This window comes from Armigeres subalbatus, chromosome 1 (assembly GCF_024139115.2).
Source record: "Armigeres subalbatus isolate Guangzhou_Male chromosome 1, GZ_Asu_2, whole genome shotgun sequence".
NCBI classification, from domain to species: domain Eukaryota; kingdom Metazoa; phylum Arthropoda; class Insecta; order Diptera; family Culicidae; genus Armigeres; species Armigeres subalbatus.
This window is the reverse complement of record NC_085139.1, coordinates 221,940,697-221,959,930: the sequence shown is the minus strand read 5'-3', so window position 1 is coordinate 221,959,930 and position 19,234 is coordinate 221,940,697. Positions and strand designations below refer to the sequence as shown.

At 37.6% G+C, this 19,234-nt stretch overlaps 1 protein-coding gene across 3 annotated transcripts in view; it reads left to right on the top strand.

The window, feature by feature from the left end:
• LOC134205803 (double-stranded RNA-specific editase Adar) overlaps positions 1-19,234 on the top strand; it is a 209,953-nt gene that overhangs the window by 157,163 nt on the left and 33,556 nt on the right. For all 3 annotated transcript variants that reach the window (XM_062681399.1, XM_062681398.1, XM_062681400.1), the window contains 2 exons: positions 13,655-14,015; positions 14,904-15,221. In XM_062681399.1, coding sequence (XP_062537383.1) covers positions 13,655-14,015; positions 14,904-15,221 — 679 coding nt within the window. The remainder of the gene's footprint in view (positions 1-13,654; positions 14,016-14,903; positions 15,222-19,234) is intronic.

The following is a 19,234-nucleotide window of genomic DNA, read 5'->3' as shown; positions in this document are numbered from 1 at the left end:
GAATCTAATCCAATCAAAATCCAATCCAAATCCAATCCAATCCAAATCCAATCCAAATCCAAATCGAATCCAAACCCAATCCAAATCCCATCCAAATCCAATCCAAATCCAATCCAAATCCAGTCCAATTCCAAATCCAATTAAATCGAAATCCAAACCCAATCCAAATCCAATCCAAATCCAATCCAAATCCAATCCAAATCCAATCCAAATCCAATCCAAATCCAAATCCAATCCAAATCCAATCCAAATCCAATCCAAACCAAATCCAATCCAATCCAAATCCAATCCAAATCCAAATCCAATCCCAATCCAATCCCAATCCAAACCAATCCAAACCAATCCAAACCAATCCAAACCAGTCCAAACCAGTCCAAACCAATCCAAACCAATCCAAACCAATCCAAACCAATCCAAACCAATCCAAACCAAACCAACCAAACCAATCCAAACCAATCCAAACCAATCCAAACCAATCCAACCAATCCAAACCAATCCAAACCAATCCAAACCAACCAAACCAATCCAAACCAACCAAACCAATCCAAACCAATCCAAACCAATCCAAACCAACCAAACCATTCCAAACCATCCAAACCAATCCAAACCAACCAAACCAATCCAAACCAATCCAAACCAATCCAAACCAACCAAACCAATCCAAACCAATCCAAACCAATCCAAATCCAATCCAAATCGTATCCAAACCAATCCAAACCAATCCAAACCAATCCAAACCAACCAAACCAATTCAAATCCAGTCCAAACCAATCCAAATCCAATCCAAATCCAAACCCAAATCCAATCCAAATCCAATCCAAATCCAATCCAAATCCAATCCAAATCCAATCCAAATCCAATCCAAATCCAATCCAAATCCAATCCAAATCCAATCCAAATCCAATCCAAATCCAATTTAAATTCATTCCAAATCCAATTCAAATCCAAATCCAATCCAATCAAAATCCAATCCAAATCCAATCCAATCAAATCCAATCCAAATCTAATCCAAATCTAATCCAAATCCAATCCAAATCCAATCCAAATCCAATCCAAATCCAATCCAAATCCGATCCAAATCCAATCCAAATCCAATCCAAATCCAATCCAAATCCAATCCAAATCCAATCCAAATCCAATCCAAATCCAATCCAAATCCAATCCAAATCCAATCCAATTCCAATCCAAATCCAATCCAAATCCATTCCAAATCCAATCCAAATTCAATCCAAATCTAATTCATATCCAATCCAAACCCAAATCCAATCCAAATCTAATCCTAATTCAATTTAATACAAATCCAATCCAAATCCAATCCAAATTCAATCCAATTCCAAATCCAATCCAATTTCAAATTCAATCCAATTTCAATTTCAATCGAAATCTGTTCCAAATCCAATCCAATTAAAATCAAACACCAAACCCAAACCAAATCTAATCCAAATTGAATTTGAAACCAATCCAAATCTTAACCAAATCCTAATTTTCTTCTTCTTAATGGCATCATACCCACCATTGGAACATTGTTGCCTTGAAGCTTAGTATTCATCAAGCACTTCCACATTTATTAACTGCGAGGGTTCTAAGACAAGTCTCTTATATTTTAGTGTTCTTTCGCTCAGAACATTGAATCTATTCTACAAGCATTCTAAGTAGTTGAAACAGTGACCTATTCTCACCCCCATTTTACCCATTATTATTATTATTATCACCCCCGACGACGCTAAACAAATAGATAATATGTCCTCTGAAGATGCACTGTTGGTATCTGTGGTATGACATTTGACTAAGGTAAATTAAAATAATCAATACGCAACGAATTTATCCTAGATAAGACAAAAGTTCCAACGATGAGTCAAAAACACTAACCAAATGTCGAGCGTGACTTCATTAGGCATAGTTTATTTCCTTTTTGCTTTCTCTGGCGATAAGGGCAGGTGATACTACCGCAGAGGACTCGTTTCAGCTAAACAAAGATAACGCATCAAACCTACATAAAAACGGGCCTAGGGGGAAGGAGCTTCATAATTAGTATCTGATTGGGAGCAAACAGTTCGCGTGGAGTTACGTTTTTTCTCCCTATTCGGCTTTCTGTTTGACCGACTTTTCCGGTAGACTTATTGACTCTTTTTGTTTTCGGGAACGTCATCACGAGTAAGCCACTTGGTAGATAAATGTGCTATACCAACTCTGTGTGTGTATGTGTCTTGAAGCACGAATCTCAAATGAGGTAATAATAACCTCTTGATTACTGCCTCTTCATCGATGATTAGCTTCAAGTGCGATTGAAGAGGTGTTGTATTTACGCGGAAGAAAATAAACAGAATTTTATGACGGAATGTTTATAGAAATATCGATCCTATTTATTGATGACGGTTTTATGATATTTTATGCAGATAGCAACTTCTTCTTCTTATTGGCATTACATCCCCCACTAGGACATTACCGCCTCGCAGCTTAGTGTTCATTCAGCACTTCCACATTTATTTTCTAAGCCAAGTTACCATTTTTGCATTCGTATATCATGAGGCTAACACGATGATATTTTATGCCCAAAGAAGACGAGACGAGAGAATTTCCAACCCGAAAATTTCCTGGACCGGACCGGGAATCGAACCCAGCCACCTTCAGCATGGTCTTGCTTTGTAGCCGCGTATCTTACCGCACGGCTAAAGGAAGGCTAAGGAAGCACTTACTGTGTATTTATTTATGACGCAATTGCTATTGTTAAATCAAACTTGTGACTTTTCACGAGCTTGTTTACTTTTTGATTAACAGTAGTAGTTTGGAATAGTACATCATAAGCGAGATTCAGATTCCATGCAGTGATAGCAGTTTGACACGAACGATTTAAGCGTTTTCCATCTTGAGTTGCTTCTCACACAATAAAAATAACCTATTTTCAAAATTTTAGTTGGACAAAAGCTTAGTAATTTATCAACCAACTAGCGGTATTAATATTTATAATAATAATAATCTATATACATAAAAATGAATTTCTGTCTGTCTGAACCTTATAGACTCCAAAATTACTGAACCGATCGTCGTGAAAAATTGTATGCAGAGGTTTTTGGGGCCGGGGAAGGTTCTTAAGATGGTTCGAGACCCCTACCCGCTTTGGAAAAGGGGGCTTCCATACAAATGAAGCAAAAATGTCTGCATAACTCGAGAATTAATCATGCAAATGATGAAAATATATGTTTCGGTGGTGGTTCGAAGCTCCTCCCCCTTCTGGAAAGAGGGGCTCCCATACAAATGAAACAGAAATTTCTGCATAACTCGAGAACTAATCAGAGAATAAATCAATTTTAGGGGAAACGAAGTTCGTCGGGTCTGCTAATAGTAAATAAATTAAAGCCGAAATCTAAACGAGCTTGGTAGCTATAAACCTACTGCTTCTGCCTCATACGCAGGAGATCGTGGGTTCAATCCCAGATCCGTTCCATTCTACTACTTTATATCTTTCACTTTATTTCTCATGTTCTAACAATTGTTAAAACTGGAAATGGCGAGTTCGTTTCTCGGTCCGGTCTAGTATGTTTTCGGATGAGAAACATTCTCGATTCTCTGGGCATAGTGTATTCATTGTACTTGACACGCAAGTTACATATTCATGAAATTGGCGGGCATAGAAAAGCTTTCAATTTTTAAATTTTAGATTGCTTTGAGAATAGGTCGTATGTTTAAAAGAGAGGCTCTCTTTGTTTACGCTCTTTTTATTGTGGAAATGCTAATAGAACACTAAGTTGAAAAAGTAAACCAAGTTCCAGTTGAACTGTAGATCCATTGAAGAAGAAGACTAAATTGACTATTCTATATATAACTATTCTACTATTCTAGCAGTAACTGCCAGAATAGGAAATGAACGAAAATGTACGTTTCCTCCAACACCCAATTAGAAATTCCATCAAGTGCTTCCTACTATGTATCACATTGGGAACTCGTTAACTAAGACGAATCTTTGCCAAAAAATTTCCAATAAATTCCGCATGAACTCGCGACAAGTGCAAAGGTATATTCGGCGTGCGTGCAGTGGGCAAGTGGCAGGCGCCAGGGTGACCTAACAAATGAGATCACCAGTACACTGGAGTCGGTTTTTACGCGGAGGAATAAGTTTTTCGCGATTTTTACGCGATCTATCGACCTGTTTCAAATATGGGGCATGCTTCTTGTGGTACATAAAATAGAATGTGTACACAGTAGGGTGCCAATGGAACGTATTGGAAAAATTTGACTATCGAATTTCAACAAGAGGTAGTGCTCAAAAGTTTCATCTCCTTAAAAAATGACCCCACGCATGATTTCAGCTCAATCGGACTTTGTTAAGGGTTTGGCCGAAGCGTTCAAAGTTTGACTTTTTTGAAACACGATTTTTGGGACTTGAAATTTTTGTTTTTGATGCTAAATATCTTAGAAATGTATGAAACGTCAGGATCTTTTTTGGCGCTTTTGAAATCGATTTTTTTCATTGCCAAAATTATTTACTTTTCGGGACTTATCGAGTTTTTTATATGCCAAATATACTTCAAAAAATTTGTCCCAAAAAGGTCATTCTTTTTCAATTTTTTTTCTTCGAGATGGCATTTGATCTCGACGTTTCATGCATTTCTAAGAAATTTGGAATCAAGAATTAAAATTCGATTTCGAAATTTTCCTGTAAATTTTCGTGTTTCATAAAAAGTCAAACTTTGAACGCTTTTGTCAAACACTTAACGAAGTCCGATTGAGCTGAAATTTTGCATAGAGACTTTTTTTGAGGAGATAAAACTTTTGAGCACTACCCGTTTTTGAAATTCGAAAAGTCGATTTCATTGGGACCCTAGTACACAGCATAACTTCTTGATCATCAAAAAAAAAATCTAAAGGCTTTTTGATCTACACGCGTTACCAAAGATTTGTCGTCCTGTTTTAAATGCGATACAAACTCTATATTCAACGAACAATAGGATGTATTCAAAGCATAAGTTCTTAGCCATCCTACAATCTTGGAGAAAGACCTATAGATCTATCGATTTGCTTTTAATGTGTTATTAACTTTAAATAGCACGAGTATTTGAATTCTACGTACTCGAACTGACATCAATTCGATACGTTCTAGTTCAGAGGTTCCCAAACATTTGGACATGCGACCCACCTAGCAGAATCCCATATTGCTTGCGACCCACCAGTTACCAAATGCATTGATTTTGTGAAATTAGATAAAAATGAGTTCGCGTTAGATTTGACAAATCATAATAAATTGCTTTTTATCCCATCATTGTATTTGTCAAAATTTCGTCAATTTTTTCAATTGGATGTGAATTGGATTTGGATGGGATTTGAATTGAATTTGGGTTGGATTTGGATTGGATTTAAAATTTAATCAGATTGGATTTGAATTGGATTTCGATGTGATTAGAATTAGATTTGGATTGGAGTTGAATTAGATTTGGATTGGGTTTAAATAGATTTGGATTTGATTTAGATTGGATTCGAATTGGATTAGGATTGGTTTTGGATTGGGTTCGGGGCTTAGATTTGGATTGTATAGGACTTCTTTCTACTTGCCCAAATATCGTATAACAAAAAAAAAGGCCGTTGACCTCGTCAGGTTTGTTGTTCTTTAATCATCCAATCATTACTTAATTCAAATTATGGAGAAGATTTGTGGGACAAAGTAGTAACAAAATAATGAATTGAGATTTGTCTTTCGCGACCCACCACTGAATAGCCCACGACCCCCCTGGGGGTCGCGACCCACAGTTTGGGAAACGCTGTTCTAGTTAGTTTATCAAACATGAATCCCATTTTTCCAAGTTAGTTATACTTATAGATTATCTTTCGATAGAAAGGGAAAAAGTGTGAAGAAACTATTGCGCGGGGTTTCGTGCTGGTCAGGTTGAAGTATTCATTTGCCTTAATTCTCCTAAAATCTGATTGAAATAATCTACGCTACGCTACGCTGATATTTCTTCAATAAATATATTTTCCATAAAGGGAAAAAGTGCGATTAATCTATTGCGCAGGGTTTTTTGCTGGTCGGAATACTTTGAAGTGCCCATTTTACCCCAAATCCCTTGAAATTTACAATATTTCCGCTATGCCTCGAACTGATGCAGATCTCTCTACAAAAAATATATGTATCCAAAAGGGAAAAGGTGCGATGAATCTATTGCGCTGGGTTTTTGCTGGTAAGACTACTTTAAACTTCCCATTTTGCCCCAAAATCATAATATTTCTGCTATGCCTCGAACTGACGCTGATATTTATTCAATAAATTTATATTTCCTGAAGGGAAACAGTGTGATGAAACAATAGAGCGGGGTTTCATGGGTGTCAGGCCATTTGGCCGAACGCCATTTGACCAAACGGGTCATTTGGTCGAATGCCGTTTGGCCGAATAGTTAAAAAAATTGACCTCAGTTTACGAGTGGTTTTCTTTCTTCTTTCATCCTGCTTCCTTCTTCCTTCCTCCTCCATCCTTTTTTTTCTTCTTTTTTCCATCCTCTATCTCAGAGGTTCCCAAACTTTTGGATATGCGACCCACCTAGCAGAATCCCATATTGCTTGCGACCCACCAGGTACCAAATGCATAGATTTTGTGAAATTAGATAAAAATGAGTTCGCTTTAGATTGGACAAATTAAAATAAATTGCTTTATGTCCCATCATTGTATTTGTTGGAAATTCGTCAATTTTTTGGATTGGATGTGGATTGGATTTGGATGGAATTTGAATTGAATTTGGGTTGGATTTGGATTGGATTTGAAATTTATTCAGATTGGATTTGAATTGGATTTCGATTTGATTAGGATTGGATTTGAATTAGATTTGGATTGGATTTGAGTTAGATTGGGATTGGTTTTTAAATAGATTTGGATTTGATTTAAATCGGAATCGAATTGGATTAGGATTGGTTTTGGATTGGGTTCGGGGCTTACATTTGGATTGTATAGGACTTCTTTCTACTTGCCCAAATATCGCATAACAAAAAAAAGGCCGTTGACCTCGTCAGGTTTGTTATTCTTTAATCATCCAATCATTAGTTAGATCCTAATTCAAATTATAGAATAGATTTGTGGGACAAAATAGTAACAAAATTATGAATTAAAATATGTCTTTCGCGACCCACCACTGATCAGCCCACGACCCCCCTGGGGGTCGCGACCCACAGTTTGGGAATCTCTGCTCTATCTTCTTTCTTCCTTCTTCCTTCATCTTTCTCTATTCTTCTTTCTTACTTTTTCCTTTTCCTTATTTCTTCATCCTTCTTCCTTCTTCTTTTGTTCTTCTTCCTTCTCCCTTTATCCTTCTTCATTCTTATTTCTTCTTTCTTTCTTCTTCATTCTTCCTCCTTTTTCCTTCTTCCTTTCTACTTCTTTCAAACGGCATTCGGCCAAATGACCCAAAATCGTTTCATGGTGGTCAGATCACTTTGAAGTGTCAAAATGAGAATTTTATATATTCTGATTTCTCGTCCAAAAATATACATTTTCAAGGAAAAAAAATGAGAAAAAAAATTGTTCTGGAATGCATAATTTGTTTGTTTGTTTGTTCGAGAAACTACATATGTGCAATTATGGAGTACTGCTTTGTGCTGCAGGGTGTAAAGTTTTGCCAAAAATTATTGATCTGTATCAAAGAAATCAAAAAATTCGGTGCCAATTTGTTTAAAAACAGTTTTTGTTGTTTTCTCGAAATCGTTTAAAATGTATATAGACAGTTTATCAAACATATGATTCAATTCTAATCGAAACTCATTAATAAAGTTTTATAAATTGTCTGTTTTTAATTTCAAAACTTTGTCTTGTACATAATATGCAAGACGATTCGTAAACTAAAGCTTCCACAACCAGCACTATGTATGAAGGGCTGCAAAACAAAAGATCAAACTGACAAAACGTCGAATGAACAAATTAAAAAAAAAATCTTCGATGCAATCTTCCTGATCGATACAAAATGATGAATAATATGTTAAGAATATGCTTCGGAACCAAACTTTAGGATCTAAAGGTTCGGAAGCCTCCGTTTAAGAGGCATGAAGGTTTTTTTTTTTAACAAAGCTCGGTTGCTTTGTTGCAAGAGGATTAGAAGCATCCTTCTACGCTTCTCGGAAGTCTTCTTCCAAACAGCTCCTTTTAAGGGGCTCGGAAGACTCCTTTCAAAAGGCCAGCAAGAGTGCTTTAAAAAGATTCGAAAACCTCCTTTCAAGAGGCCTCCACGTTTTAAAAGGCTTGGACGGCTCCTTGTAAGAGAATCGGAAGTCTTCTTTCAAAAAGCTCGGAAGGCCCCTATCAAGAGACTCGGAAAGTTCTTTTCAAAGGCTCGGCAAGCTCCTTTCAAAAGGATTGGAAACCTTCTTTTAAGAGGCTCGGCAGCCTCCATTCAAGAGACTCGGTAGCCTTCTTTCAAGATGCTCGGAAGTCTGCTTTCAAGAGGCTTCGAAGCCTCCTATCAAGAGGTTTGGAAGTCTCCTTTCAATAGGCTTGAAAGCCTCCTTTCAAGATGCTTGGAAGATTCCTTTCAAGAAACCCGGAAGCCTCATTTTAAGAGGCCCGGAAGCCTACTTTTAAGAGGCTCGGCAGCCTCCTTTTAAAAGGGTCGGAAGCTTTCTTCCAAAAAGCTCGGAAGGCTCCTTTCAAGAGGCTTGGAAGTCTTTTTTCAAGAGGCTCGGAAGTCTGCTTTCAAAAGGCTTGAAAGCTTCCTTTCAACAGGCTCGGAAGCCTTCTTTCGAAAGGCTCGGAAGCCTGCTATCAAGAGACCCGGAAAACTCCTTTCAAAAGACGCTGAGGCCTCATTTAAGAGGCTCGGAGGCCTACTTCAAGAGACTGTAAGCTTGTAAGAGGCTCGTAACTCGTAAGTCTCCTTTTACGAGGCTCGGAAGCCTTCTTTCAACTAACTCGAAAGCCTCGCTTCAAGGAGCTCGGATTTCTTCTTTCAAGAGGCTTGGAAGCATTTTTTTCATGAGTCTCAGAAACGTCCATTCAAGATGCAAAGGAAACCTTTGTTTAAGTGACTCGAAAGCTGGCATTCAAGAAACTCAGAAGCCTCTCATGAAGAAAGGCAGAAGCTTACTTTTAAGATGGGGTACCACAATTAATGCAAAAGTTTGAAGGGGTACCTCTCAAGAAAAAGGTTGAGAACCGCTGCATTAACCGATTCAATCTTCAGCAAACATGTTCAAAATTAACTATTCCATGCAGGAAAAATATTGCACAGGTCAGGTTACGGGCACTAGGATGATCTAGAGCATCCAAACTATCCTTGAATTGTAATTTTGATGTTCTAAGGAATCAATACCATACTTTACCATATTCTGGTTAAATGATTGAATTTGAAATGCGTTATGATAAAATCCTGCGCCTGTCCAGCGATATAACAGATCTTTTTCAATATCTACGATACTCCAAACCGTCCTTGAACTCAGATCTTAATATTCAATTCAATTAACAAGAAGATCTACGATGTCCCCACTATTTTTATGAGTTGGAATAGCTCCACGGGATTTCGTTACACCATTATAGAGACATTACAGAATTCGTTGAACTTCTACAACACTCCAAACTGTCTTTGAACGCAGCATCTGATATTCAAAACGATCAACATGAAGATCTTCGATGTTCTCACTAGTTTTATGAGTTGGAGTAGCTACACGGAACTTCGTTACACCCCTACAAACACGCTACATCATTCGTTCGATATCTACGACACTCCAAACTTTTTTTTGAGCGCAGATCCTAATGTTCAAATCGATCAACATGGAGATCTTCGATGTCCCCACTATTGTTTTGAGTTGAAATAGCTCCACGCGACTTCGTTACACCATTATAGACACAATATAGAATTCGTTGAACTAGTACGACGATTTAAACTGTCCATGAGTTCAATTATTTGTATTCAAATCGACCAACAAGAAGATTTACGATAATCTAGCATGAATTTACCGCAATAAGATTTGTATGGTGAAGGTCATCTAGAGAAGATCCATAAAGTACGTCACGCAAAACAATTACCATTCTCAACACCCCTCCCACTTCGACACACTTCTTGTAAAGAACCTTCAGCATTTTGTCTTTCTCGTGTTTTTATTAATCGTCAGGCTGCTCAAATCCCCCGTCCCAGTAAGGATGTGACGCACCTTGTGAATGTAGATAGGAGCATTTCTCGAAAAAACAATCACCAATTATCAGTCCAATAATTTTTTTTCGATGAAGAAGATTATTATTGAGAAACGTAACAATTGATACCTCTTGGTACACTGCTTCCAAAAAGTTTACTCCTAGAGTCCTAGTGTGCTGCATGTTTTTAGCAGTACACCAGAGCTTAACGTGTCGATTCGAATCTGGTTGTTTTTGATGATTTCACAACTAAAATGAAAGTTTTACTGAAATGCCTTCTGTTGACGATCTCGCAGAATCACATCAAATGGTTGCAGATGAACCGAAAGATAATTTTTTTTTAGCAACATGTTTTAGCTATTACATTTAATTCATTTTGGGATACACCTGTGTTCAGAATAATAGCAGCGGAAGCCGTTTTTCATACAAAATGGTCAACTTTGACAAGCTGTAACTTTGCACCCCGATGACCGATTGAGCTGAAATTTTGGCAGTGAACTACAAATATGATGAATTTTACACATACCACGTACCAATGTTTTCGAATGACGCGTTCAAAAATTACGCACTAGGTCAAATTGTTCAAAAAAATAGCAGTTTTTATTTTTGTTAAATTGGCAAATTCAAATGTCAAATTCAACCATTTATATTTTTTAAATTTTAAACTTAGTGTCTCGCAGCACCTGAATTCAAATTGATAACATTCCAATCAATTGTTTTATTGATATTTCCAAAACAAAAACTGCTATTATTTTGAACAATTTGACCTAGTGCGTAATTTTTGAACGCGTCATTCGAAGAAATTGATACTTACTATGTGTAAAATTCATCATATTTGTAGTTCACTGCCAAAATTTCAGCTCAATCGGTCATCGGGGTGCAAAGTTACAGCTTGTCAAAGTTGACCATTTTGTATGAAAAACGGCTTCCGCTGCTATTATTCTGAACACAGGTGTAAGTATGGTGAAAAGTGTCTGAAGTGAAATTTTGTGATATTATTCATACGTAAATTATTTTACTCTTACATATCAAGTTTTGGTAAAATCCACTTTCGTGCAATACTGAAACCAATTATGTTGTCGATTGAATGTGTTACGAGCTTTATTCAGTTCTAAGTACGCAATTCTCATTTACTGGTTAGACTGTCATCTCATAATACCCCTTGGTGGTTTCAATACCAATAGAAATGGTAAACTTATGGTGCATCGTACGTCATATAGAATCTAAAAAGAATCTAAAAACTCAATTGCAGTTCTGATTGAGAATATTGTTTATATATAATATGTATAATAAGTATGAAGCAAGTAAGTATGAGAGTGTCAATGCTTCCTGGGTGCAACTTACTCTAATTCTGATCGATTATAGAGTAGCAACAATACACATGTACAGCTGGTCATCAAGAAACGCTTTATTCTATAACACTATTGACGATAAAAGGTACGAAAAAATGTGGATGCGATGTTTGTGATCATAACAACACGTTTTTTTTTCTTAACATTGGAGCAATTACAACTAACAAGCAGAACCTATCAATCACTTTGTCTTTTAGACCTCCAATATCTGAACTCATGTATGTTATCGTAGATATATTGTGGGAATGTTATGATTTGTATATACTGGTATAATGATGTCCCATGGGGTTTCTCCAACTAACGCACAAGCTCAGGAACCTATGAATAACTCTGTTGGCCTTGTAGACCTCCAATATCTGAACTCAAGAATGGTTTGGAGTACCGCGGGGTTTTTGCAACTAACACATTAGTTCAGTAGCCTTTAAATCACTCTGTTGGTCTTATAGATCTCTAAGATCTTAATTCAAGAATGGTTTGGAGTACCTTAGATATTCTGGGAATATTGTATTTTGTATATACTGGTGTAATGATGTCCCATGCGGCTTCACCAACTAACACACAAGATCGAAAACCAATGAATCACTTTGTTGGTGTTGTAGACCTTCAATATCTGAACTCAAGAATGGTTTGGAGTACCATAGCTTTCTGGGAATGATTTTATTTATATACTGATGTAATGATGTCCCTTGGGATTTCTACAACTAACACACAAGCTCAGGAACTATCAGGAACTATCTATCACTCTGTTGGTCTTGTAGATCTCCAAGATCTGAACTCAAGAATAGTTTGGAGTACCGTTGATGTTCTGGAAATACTGCGATTTGATAACAATAGTTTAATTATGTCTCATGTATCATTGCCAACTTCAAATTAGGCCCCTTAAACGATTTGTTGTTTATGTAGACCATCAAGATCTGAACTCAAGGAAGGTTTGAAAGCCCTGGAAGATCTCAAAAAAAAAAAAAAAATTTCCCCCATGTTTCTACTTTTTTATGGTTTGCATCCGTTTTTGATACAGTTTTTCCAAAATTTATGTTAAAATATGACGAAAAAAACCCGTCTTGAATCGCTTAAAGAACCCGTGTTATGCATCTGTTATTTTATGTTTCATTTAGTTGAACTATTGATGATTGATTCAGAAAGTTTAGGAATACATGAAATAATGGTCACTCCACGATAATTTCTAATATCAGATTTTTTTCCCTGATTTAAAAATGGATATTAGAAAAGACTTCTTCTTCTTTCTTTTGGAAAGCTAGTTATAACGGAAGAGCAGCTTGGCGCAGCTTATCTCAAAGATGGCTGGAGAGATATTCGATCCACAACCGCAACCACTGAACTAGGCACGGTGCCGAAGCTGTTAGTGGAGAAGAATAATCCTGCAACACCATAGGAAGGCGCATTAGGGGAACCACTGCTGCGAGTAATCTTGAGCTAGTCTATCGTCTTGTAGCCGCCTAATGTTAGGCAGCGGCGTTCGGCTTCGAAACGTGAGTGCATGCATACCGTAACGAGGTATTAATCGGATTCAATATGCGAACTGCGGTAAGTCAGACGTTCGTTCCAGAATGATACCGATCGTGATAATATGGTCCACACAGAACCGCAACGAACTACTCTTACTCGCAATCGGGTTATGACTCTGACTGTTCTTGTTTTCATCTCTCTATCGCGGTTTTGTCTTCTCTTCGCAACCCAATCTGTCCTTTTTTGCTTGATTAAATATCCACATAAAAGTGAACTACTTATGTATATCGTGATCCTCATACAAACATGATTGTGAAAGAGGGGACACTTTCTTTTTCTGTTGCATGCCTCAATCGATGGCGTGGCGGAATTTAGTCTCTAAGGCCAATATATACACCTCTCACACCCAAGACTCCAGGACATTTCTCGCAAACGGTTCGATCCACTTTTTCCTATCTTTCAAGGGTTGAGGACAGTTCATTATCCGTGATTTCCGGAGGAAGATAAAAAACCCGGAGACGATGTTCAGTCATCGTCTGATCTGATCCGATATTAGAAATTTCTAGCTTCCGTTTTACAGAGAAACATGATATTGCGCTAACAATAGCTCAAAATATGGCCGAGCAGAGCTATCTGCAATCGCGTGTCTTAAGTTGCTCAATTTTATTTTATATAAATTATAATAACTAAAAAAAAATATTGAGCTGAACTCGAATTCTGTTTCTTTTCATTCTCTTAGGTTGACGGTCAAAAATTCATGGGTCACGGTCGAAGTAAGAAATTAGCACGAATCGAAGCTGCGGCGGCAGCCCTACGAAGTTTCATCCAGTTCAAAGACGGTGCCACGCTAACCCCGATCAAACCGCTACAGAACGTGGATTTCACCAGCGACGATCCGATGATCGAGAACAGCATTTTCCCATTGTCAGACCCGCCGGCACTGCCGGAGTCGGATGCAGCAACTCCGGCGGCCACAACTCCCATCAAGGGAACCAAGGGTGGTTCCGAAAGGGAATACAAGGATCGTCAGAACGGACCCAACCACAACAATAACAATAATAATACCAACAACAACAACAATGTGCACTCAACAAACAACAGTAATTCCCCTTATCAAGCCAGTCCAAGTTCAAATTTCAGTCATTATAACAGTACTACCAATAGTTACTTTCACCAAACCGCTAGCCATAAGAGTGTTACTAGAAATGCTAGTTACAGTAACATTAACAATAATAGCAACAACCACACAAATTCCGGTTATTTCCCCCACTACCCCGGTTCCTATAGCAATAACAGCACACCCTCTAGTCACTTCCATTCCCACCACAACCCACACCAACTCCACTACCATTACACTAACAACAACCACAACCACTATTCGAGTTATCACTATCACCACCACAATCAGCTGCAACAGCAGCCGCGACTGCAACAACCACTAGAACCACACCACAATCAGAACCAAGTGGTGCCGTATCAGCAACCGTTAGCGCAGTCTAATCACTACTACAGCAAGACCGGCAGCAACGCGAATGCCTTCGCAGTCTCCAACTCCTCTTCCACCAAAATTGCCAATAATACCACCAAAACAACCAATAAAACCACCAAATTCACCACCACCACGAACCATAGCCGTAATGCCAACAATAGTAATGATTTTTTCTCTACTACCAATACCACTACTACTACTACTACCATCCGACTAACCGATAGTAATAGTAATAGCATTAGCAACTGTTCCAACTATTACCACTTTCAAGCCCGTAAGCGTTTGACCAATGTTATTAATTCTGAATCCTTTAATGCTCCACCACCGCCGCCACTACTACCACGAAAATCACCACTTCTTCCAACTCCATCACCAAAACCAACAACAACTACAACAACAACAACCCGATCAACACATCGATCACACCTTCTTGTACAACTACCATCATCACCACCATCACTACAACAATCATCGTCGTCGCGGTTGTTGCCACCATCAGTACTGGCGGTTGGGGCGGCGCCATCTTCTACTTCTTCCCCTGCTGCTGTCGCGAACCCCACACACAATGACAGCAGCAGCAGCAGCGGCGGTGGCGGCGGCTTCAACGCTAGTGGCAGTGGTAGTGGTGGTAGCAGCCCCCCCTCGAACGCGAACAGCTCGAACGCCCTGATTAGCAGTAGTTGCAGTGCCACCGCCATTGGCGCCCAACAGCAGCAGCACAACGGCCATCGGCAGGTGGTCGAAAAGATACAGCAAAGTTTAGATCTATTTAAAAATTCCAATGAAAAAAATGTAGCATGGAAGAAGCGATTAGAAAGCAAGTATCTTTTTCAGTTTTACCCTTTTTATTCTAGTTCTTATTTCTTAATTTTGTTTATGTTAGTATATACGATGAGTATCTCACCTTGTTCTTCTGTTGCGTTTAGTTTTGTGGGTAACTTCTCTGTGTAACACGCGCGTATTGGTAGCTATCGTAAATGTAGTGACTACACGATTGTTTATTTGGGACCAACACATGTGCCTCTTGAGAATTCTACTTTAGTTTGGTGTCTGTATCTGTCTATCGTCCTGTCTCTGTTGGACCTTGTATTTGTAGCTTCTATAGTCTCCCGGATTGTTTCCTTATTGCGACCTCTGTTAGGTTCTAACTGTCTCACTCTTGTAGTGCATTTTATAACGATAACCCCTTCTTAATTTTCCTTACACATTTGATTCGTTTATTCATCAATCACTAAAATATTGTTCGTTCATGTTACACCGGTTACACCTTTACACTTTTCAAATAAATTAACTTGATTGGTGTTACTGATTGTGCTTTTGTATAAATGGCTCATATTGACAATAGGGACATTTCTTAGATATTGGATTGACTTTAGATTTTTCTTGATTAAAGAGTGTCTAAACATTTTATGAATTTTGTAGAAATAACTAAACTGTTTGGTCTGTACCACATGACTGGACCGAATACTATTTGCCTCTGGGGAATTGACAAACAAATTTATCCAAAAATTCAAGATGCGATCGCAAGCTAACCTTTATAGTAAAAACTAATTTTGAACTGTTGAAGCCAGGGGACTGAAGAGAAGGTTAATACGCTTACCCACCATTCATTTCACATGGCGTACAATGTTTTTGTTTTAATTTCGTTTGATTCATGATAACAAAACTTCGGAAGAAGCAACGAGCTATTTTTCGACATAAAGAAGCCATACAAACACAAAAGGCTTGATGTACCACAACCAATTGCAAGTTTTCGCCAGGAGAAATTGATTGCCGATAATTAGCACTAACTGCGTACGAACCAATCACCCAAAATGAGCGCTGAATTCGGGTATACTACCCAGAAACTGGGTACCGAAAACAGAAGTACCAAAAACGATGTTGGGTAGAGTGCCATTGTACCGCGGATGACAGGCGTTTCACCCTCCTGGTTGAAGCGGGCCGCAGTATATTTGAAATATTTGTTTTTATTTCAAATTGAATGTTAGTACAACATCAGGGTTGTTACGACTACGCGGATTTCGCGGTTTTTGCAGATTTGGCGCGGATTTACATAACGATTTTGGGGTTTCGCACGGATTTAGTTTTAGGTGAAATTTAATAAATATAATGCTAGATCTAAGGACGACAATTCAAAAATTATTTTTAAGTCTATTGGGCCTTATTTTTATTAGCAAATGTTGTTGAGAACAAAATCACGTTTGAATGCTGTTAACCTTTTTTTTAGGAATTGTCCAAGCCCTTAGCGAATAAGAGGTATACAACAATTGAAAAGACAAAAATGTTCTTTGGTTTGATGCCTCATTATATTAAGTGGTTCTGCAGAAGTCGTTCAAAAATAAGAAGATGATTCTCAAAAAACTCCGATGGTATTTCTACAGGATTACCAACAGAACCTAAGAGGATCCTTGCATAAATTACTTGTAAAAAAATTTCCACAGCCTAAAGGGGTTTTCTGCAGCATTTGAAATTCGAAAAATTATAATGAAATTTTTGAAAGAATTTCATCGGAATTTCTTGGAGCGATGATCACAGGAATGACTTCAAAAATCCCCAAGAATGCCGCCTTGAATATACAAAAACAAATCAGGAAGGTTATAAAAATGATCACAGGAATTTCTGTAAAAAGTCAAGAGCAGTTGGATTTCTGCCAACATTTGTAGGAAAATTTCCGCTAGAATTCACTGGAATTTTTGGGTTGAACCTGCGCACAAAATATGAATTTGTGCAGGAATTCTCGGAAGAATTTTCGCAGATATTCTTGAAGATTTTAGCGAAAATTCCGGCAAAAACAATCAAATAATTGTTTTACAGAAGTTTTATTTTATCTAATTCCTGTATTATCTAATTCCTTAATATCTACGCAAGTTTGTCTTGTGATCAATAATTACAACAAAGTTGCATACTTTATAACTTCAGAAGAAGTTACGATTTTGGCAATTTTTTTATGATTTGCCAAGCTTATCTATAATTAATTATGCATCTTGCGCCGAATTGTATAAAGTTCGATCAACAAAAAATCCACTGACAATAACAGAACAAAACATGCTAAAATCATCATCTCATCTAAAAAGCTATGCTTATTGAAATAGATTTGGCTGTTTAGTTCATGTTTACTTAGCTTCATTACTTCTAGTGGTGAATAGGGCCATCTAGAAGGGTTGTAATACTGACTGCGGTTTTTCTTAGTCCTGTTTTCAATTTGGAACAAACATATGTAAAGTTTCAGTTTAAAATCATATTTGAAATCAGTAATATTATAAAAAGAACTTTAAAGAAGAATAAAATTGATATTTCACGTGTCAGAATTTAATTGTGAGTCGCGCGGATTTGGCGCGGAATGGATTTCATGTCGCGCGGAAATGGCGCGGATTTGATTTTAGTCGGCGCAGATTTGGCGCGGAAAATATTTCAGGATCTCCATAACAACCCTGAACATGAGTTTTTATAACCTGGGTGGTGCGGATAGAATCGATTTGGTTGTCAAACTGAAGCCAAAAATTTCTATTGTGCCGGAGCCAAACATTGAAGATTGTGGTTATGTTCGTTTCTGATCTGATACTGAGAAGTATTGTTATTATTTGGGGAAAAAATAAAAATAAAACTAAACTATTGAGAAGTATTGTTATTATTTGGGGAAAAAATAAAAATAAACTTTTGACTAAACTGTTTGAGTTTTGTATTCTTTGTAACAAATATTCTCACATTATATTTCGAGTGGAAAATTAGTAGGAATGCAACTAAAAAGCACTCGTTACGAAATTTCACGAGATTCAGCAGCTGATTGGAGCATGAAAGTACGTAAACAATCGTAAAGTCATGTAGAGTCTAGCGCATTTGTGCGCCCTCATGCAGCGTGGAAAGAGAAATTCGAAGAGCGGGAAATGTTTGACAGCCAAGTAACTGCAAAATAATTTTGTTTATGGAAGTGATTTCAAAATATCCCTCTACTCGCTTGAGCGCGGAAAAGTGGCTCTATCCGCAGCACCCAGTTTATAACTAGTCTTTTTCAAATAACATACTTGTAAGGACAATGCATTTTGCAGGTTTTATTGCCGTAGCTGACTATAGTATAAGTAGATACAACGGTTTCTGCTCTTTCAGACTTTTCGGTTCAGTTGGTAGAAAATATTCTGAGCTTTTTTTTTCCAAATGAACATATGGCCTTATTGGCCCGTTTACATATTCCGCTAGAACTAGCAAATATGTAAACGGGCCATTATGCATATAACGACAGCATGTTTCAAAAGTGTTTTGAAGCCAGGTGATCATTCCAGCAGTATTGAATAGAAATTGAATAAATCTGCATTCCGAGCCTTGCTTTTATGCTTGAATGAATGAATTTTCTGAACCTTTTCTTCAACAATATCGGAGTTTAGAAAAAAAAATCTTGATTTAATTCAATATTTTCCGTAGCTTTAAGGGTCTGTCTCATTTGGAGAATTAAACTGAAATTAAACTTAAAAGTGACATTTCAATAATTATCAAATAACCCTGCTCGCAGAGCAAGATTACTTTTGACAGATATCGAATTATTTTGCATCGATATCTTATTGGAATTGCTGGGCAGCACCAGCCATTCCTATTAGCGGGTTATTTGCTAATTTTCGAACTGTCACTTTTAAGTTTAATTCTCCAAATGAGACAGACCCTAAGTACGTTGACATGACAGGTGATGGTCAGCGTGTTTTCTGAAGAATTTCCCATCAATTTTCCAGTTGAATTTCGCCGAAATCTAACTTATTTTTTATTTATGAATAAAAGTCTAAGGCAACGGTATTCTTACATTCAGCTATAAAGCTCGTTGAAATCCGCGATGAAAAAACACAC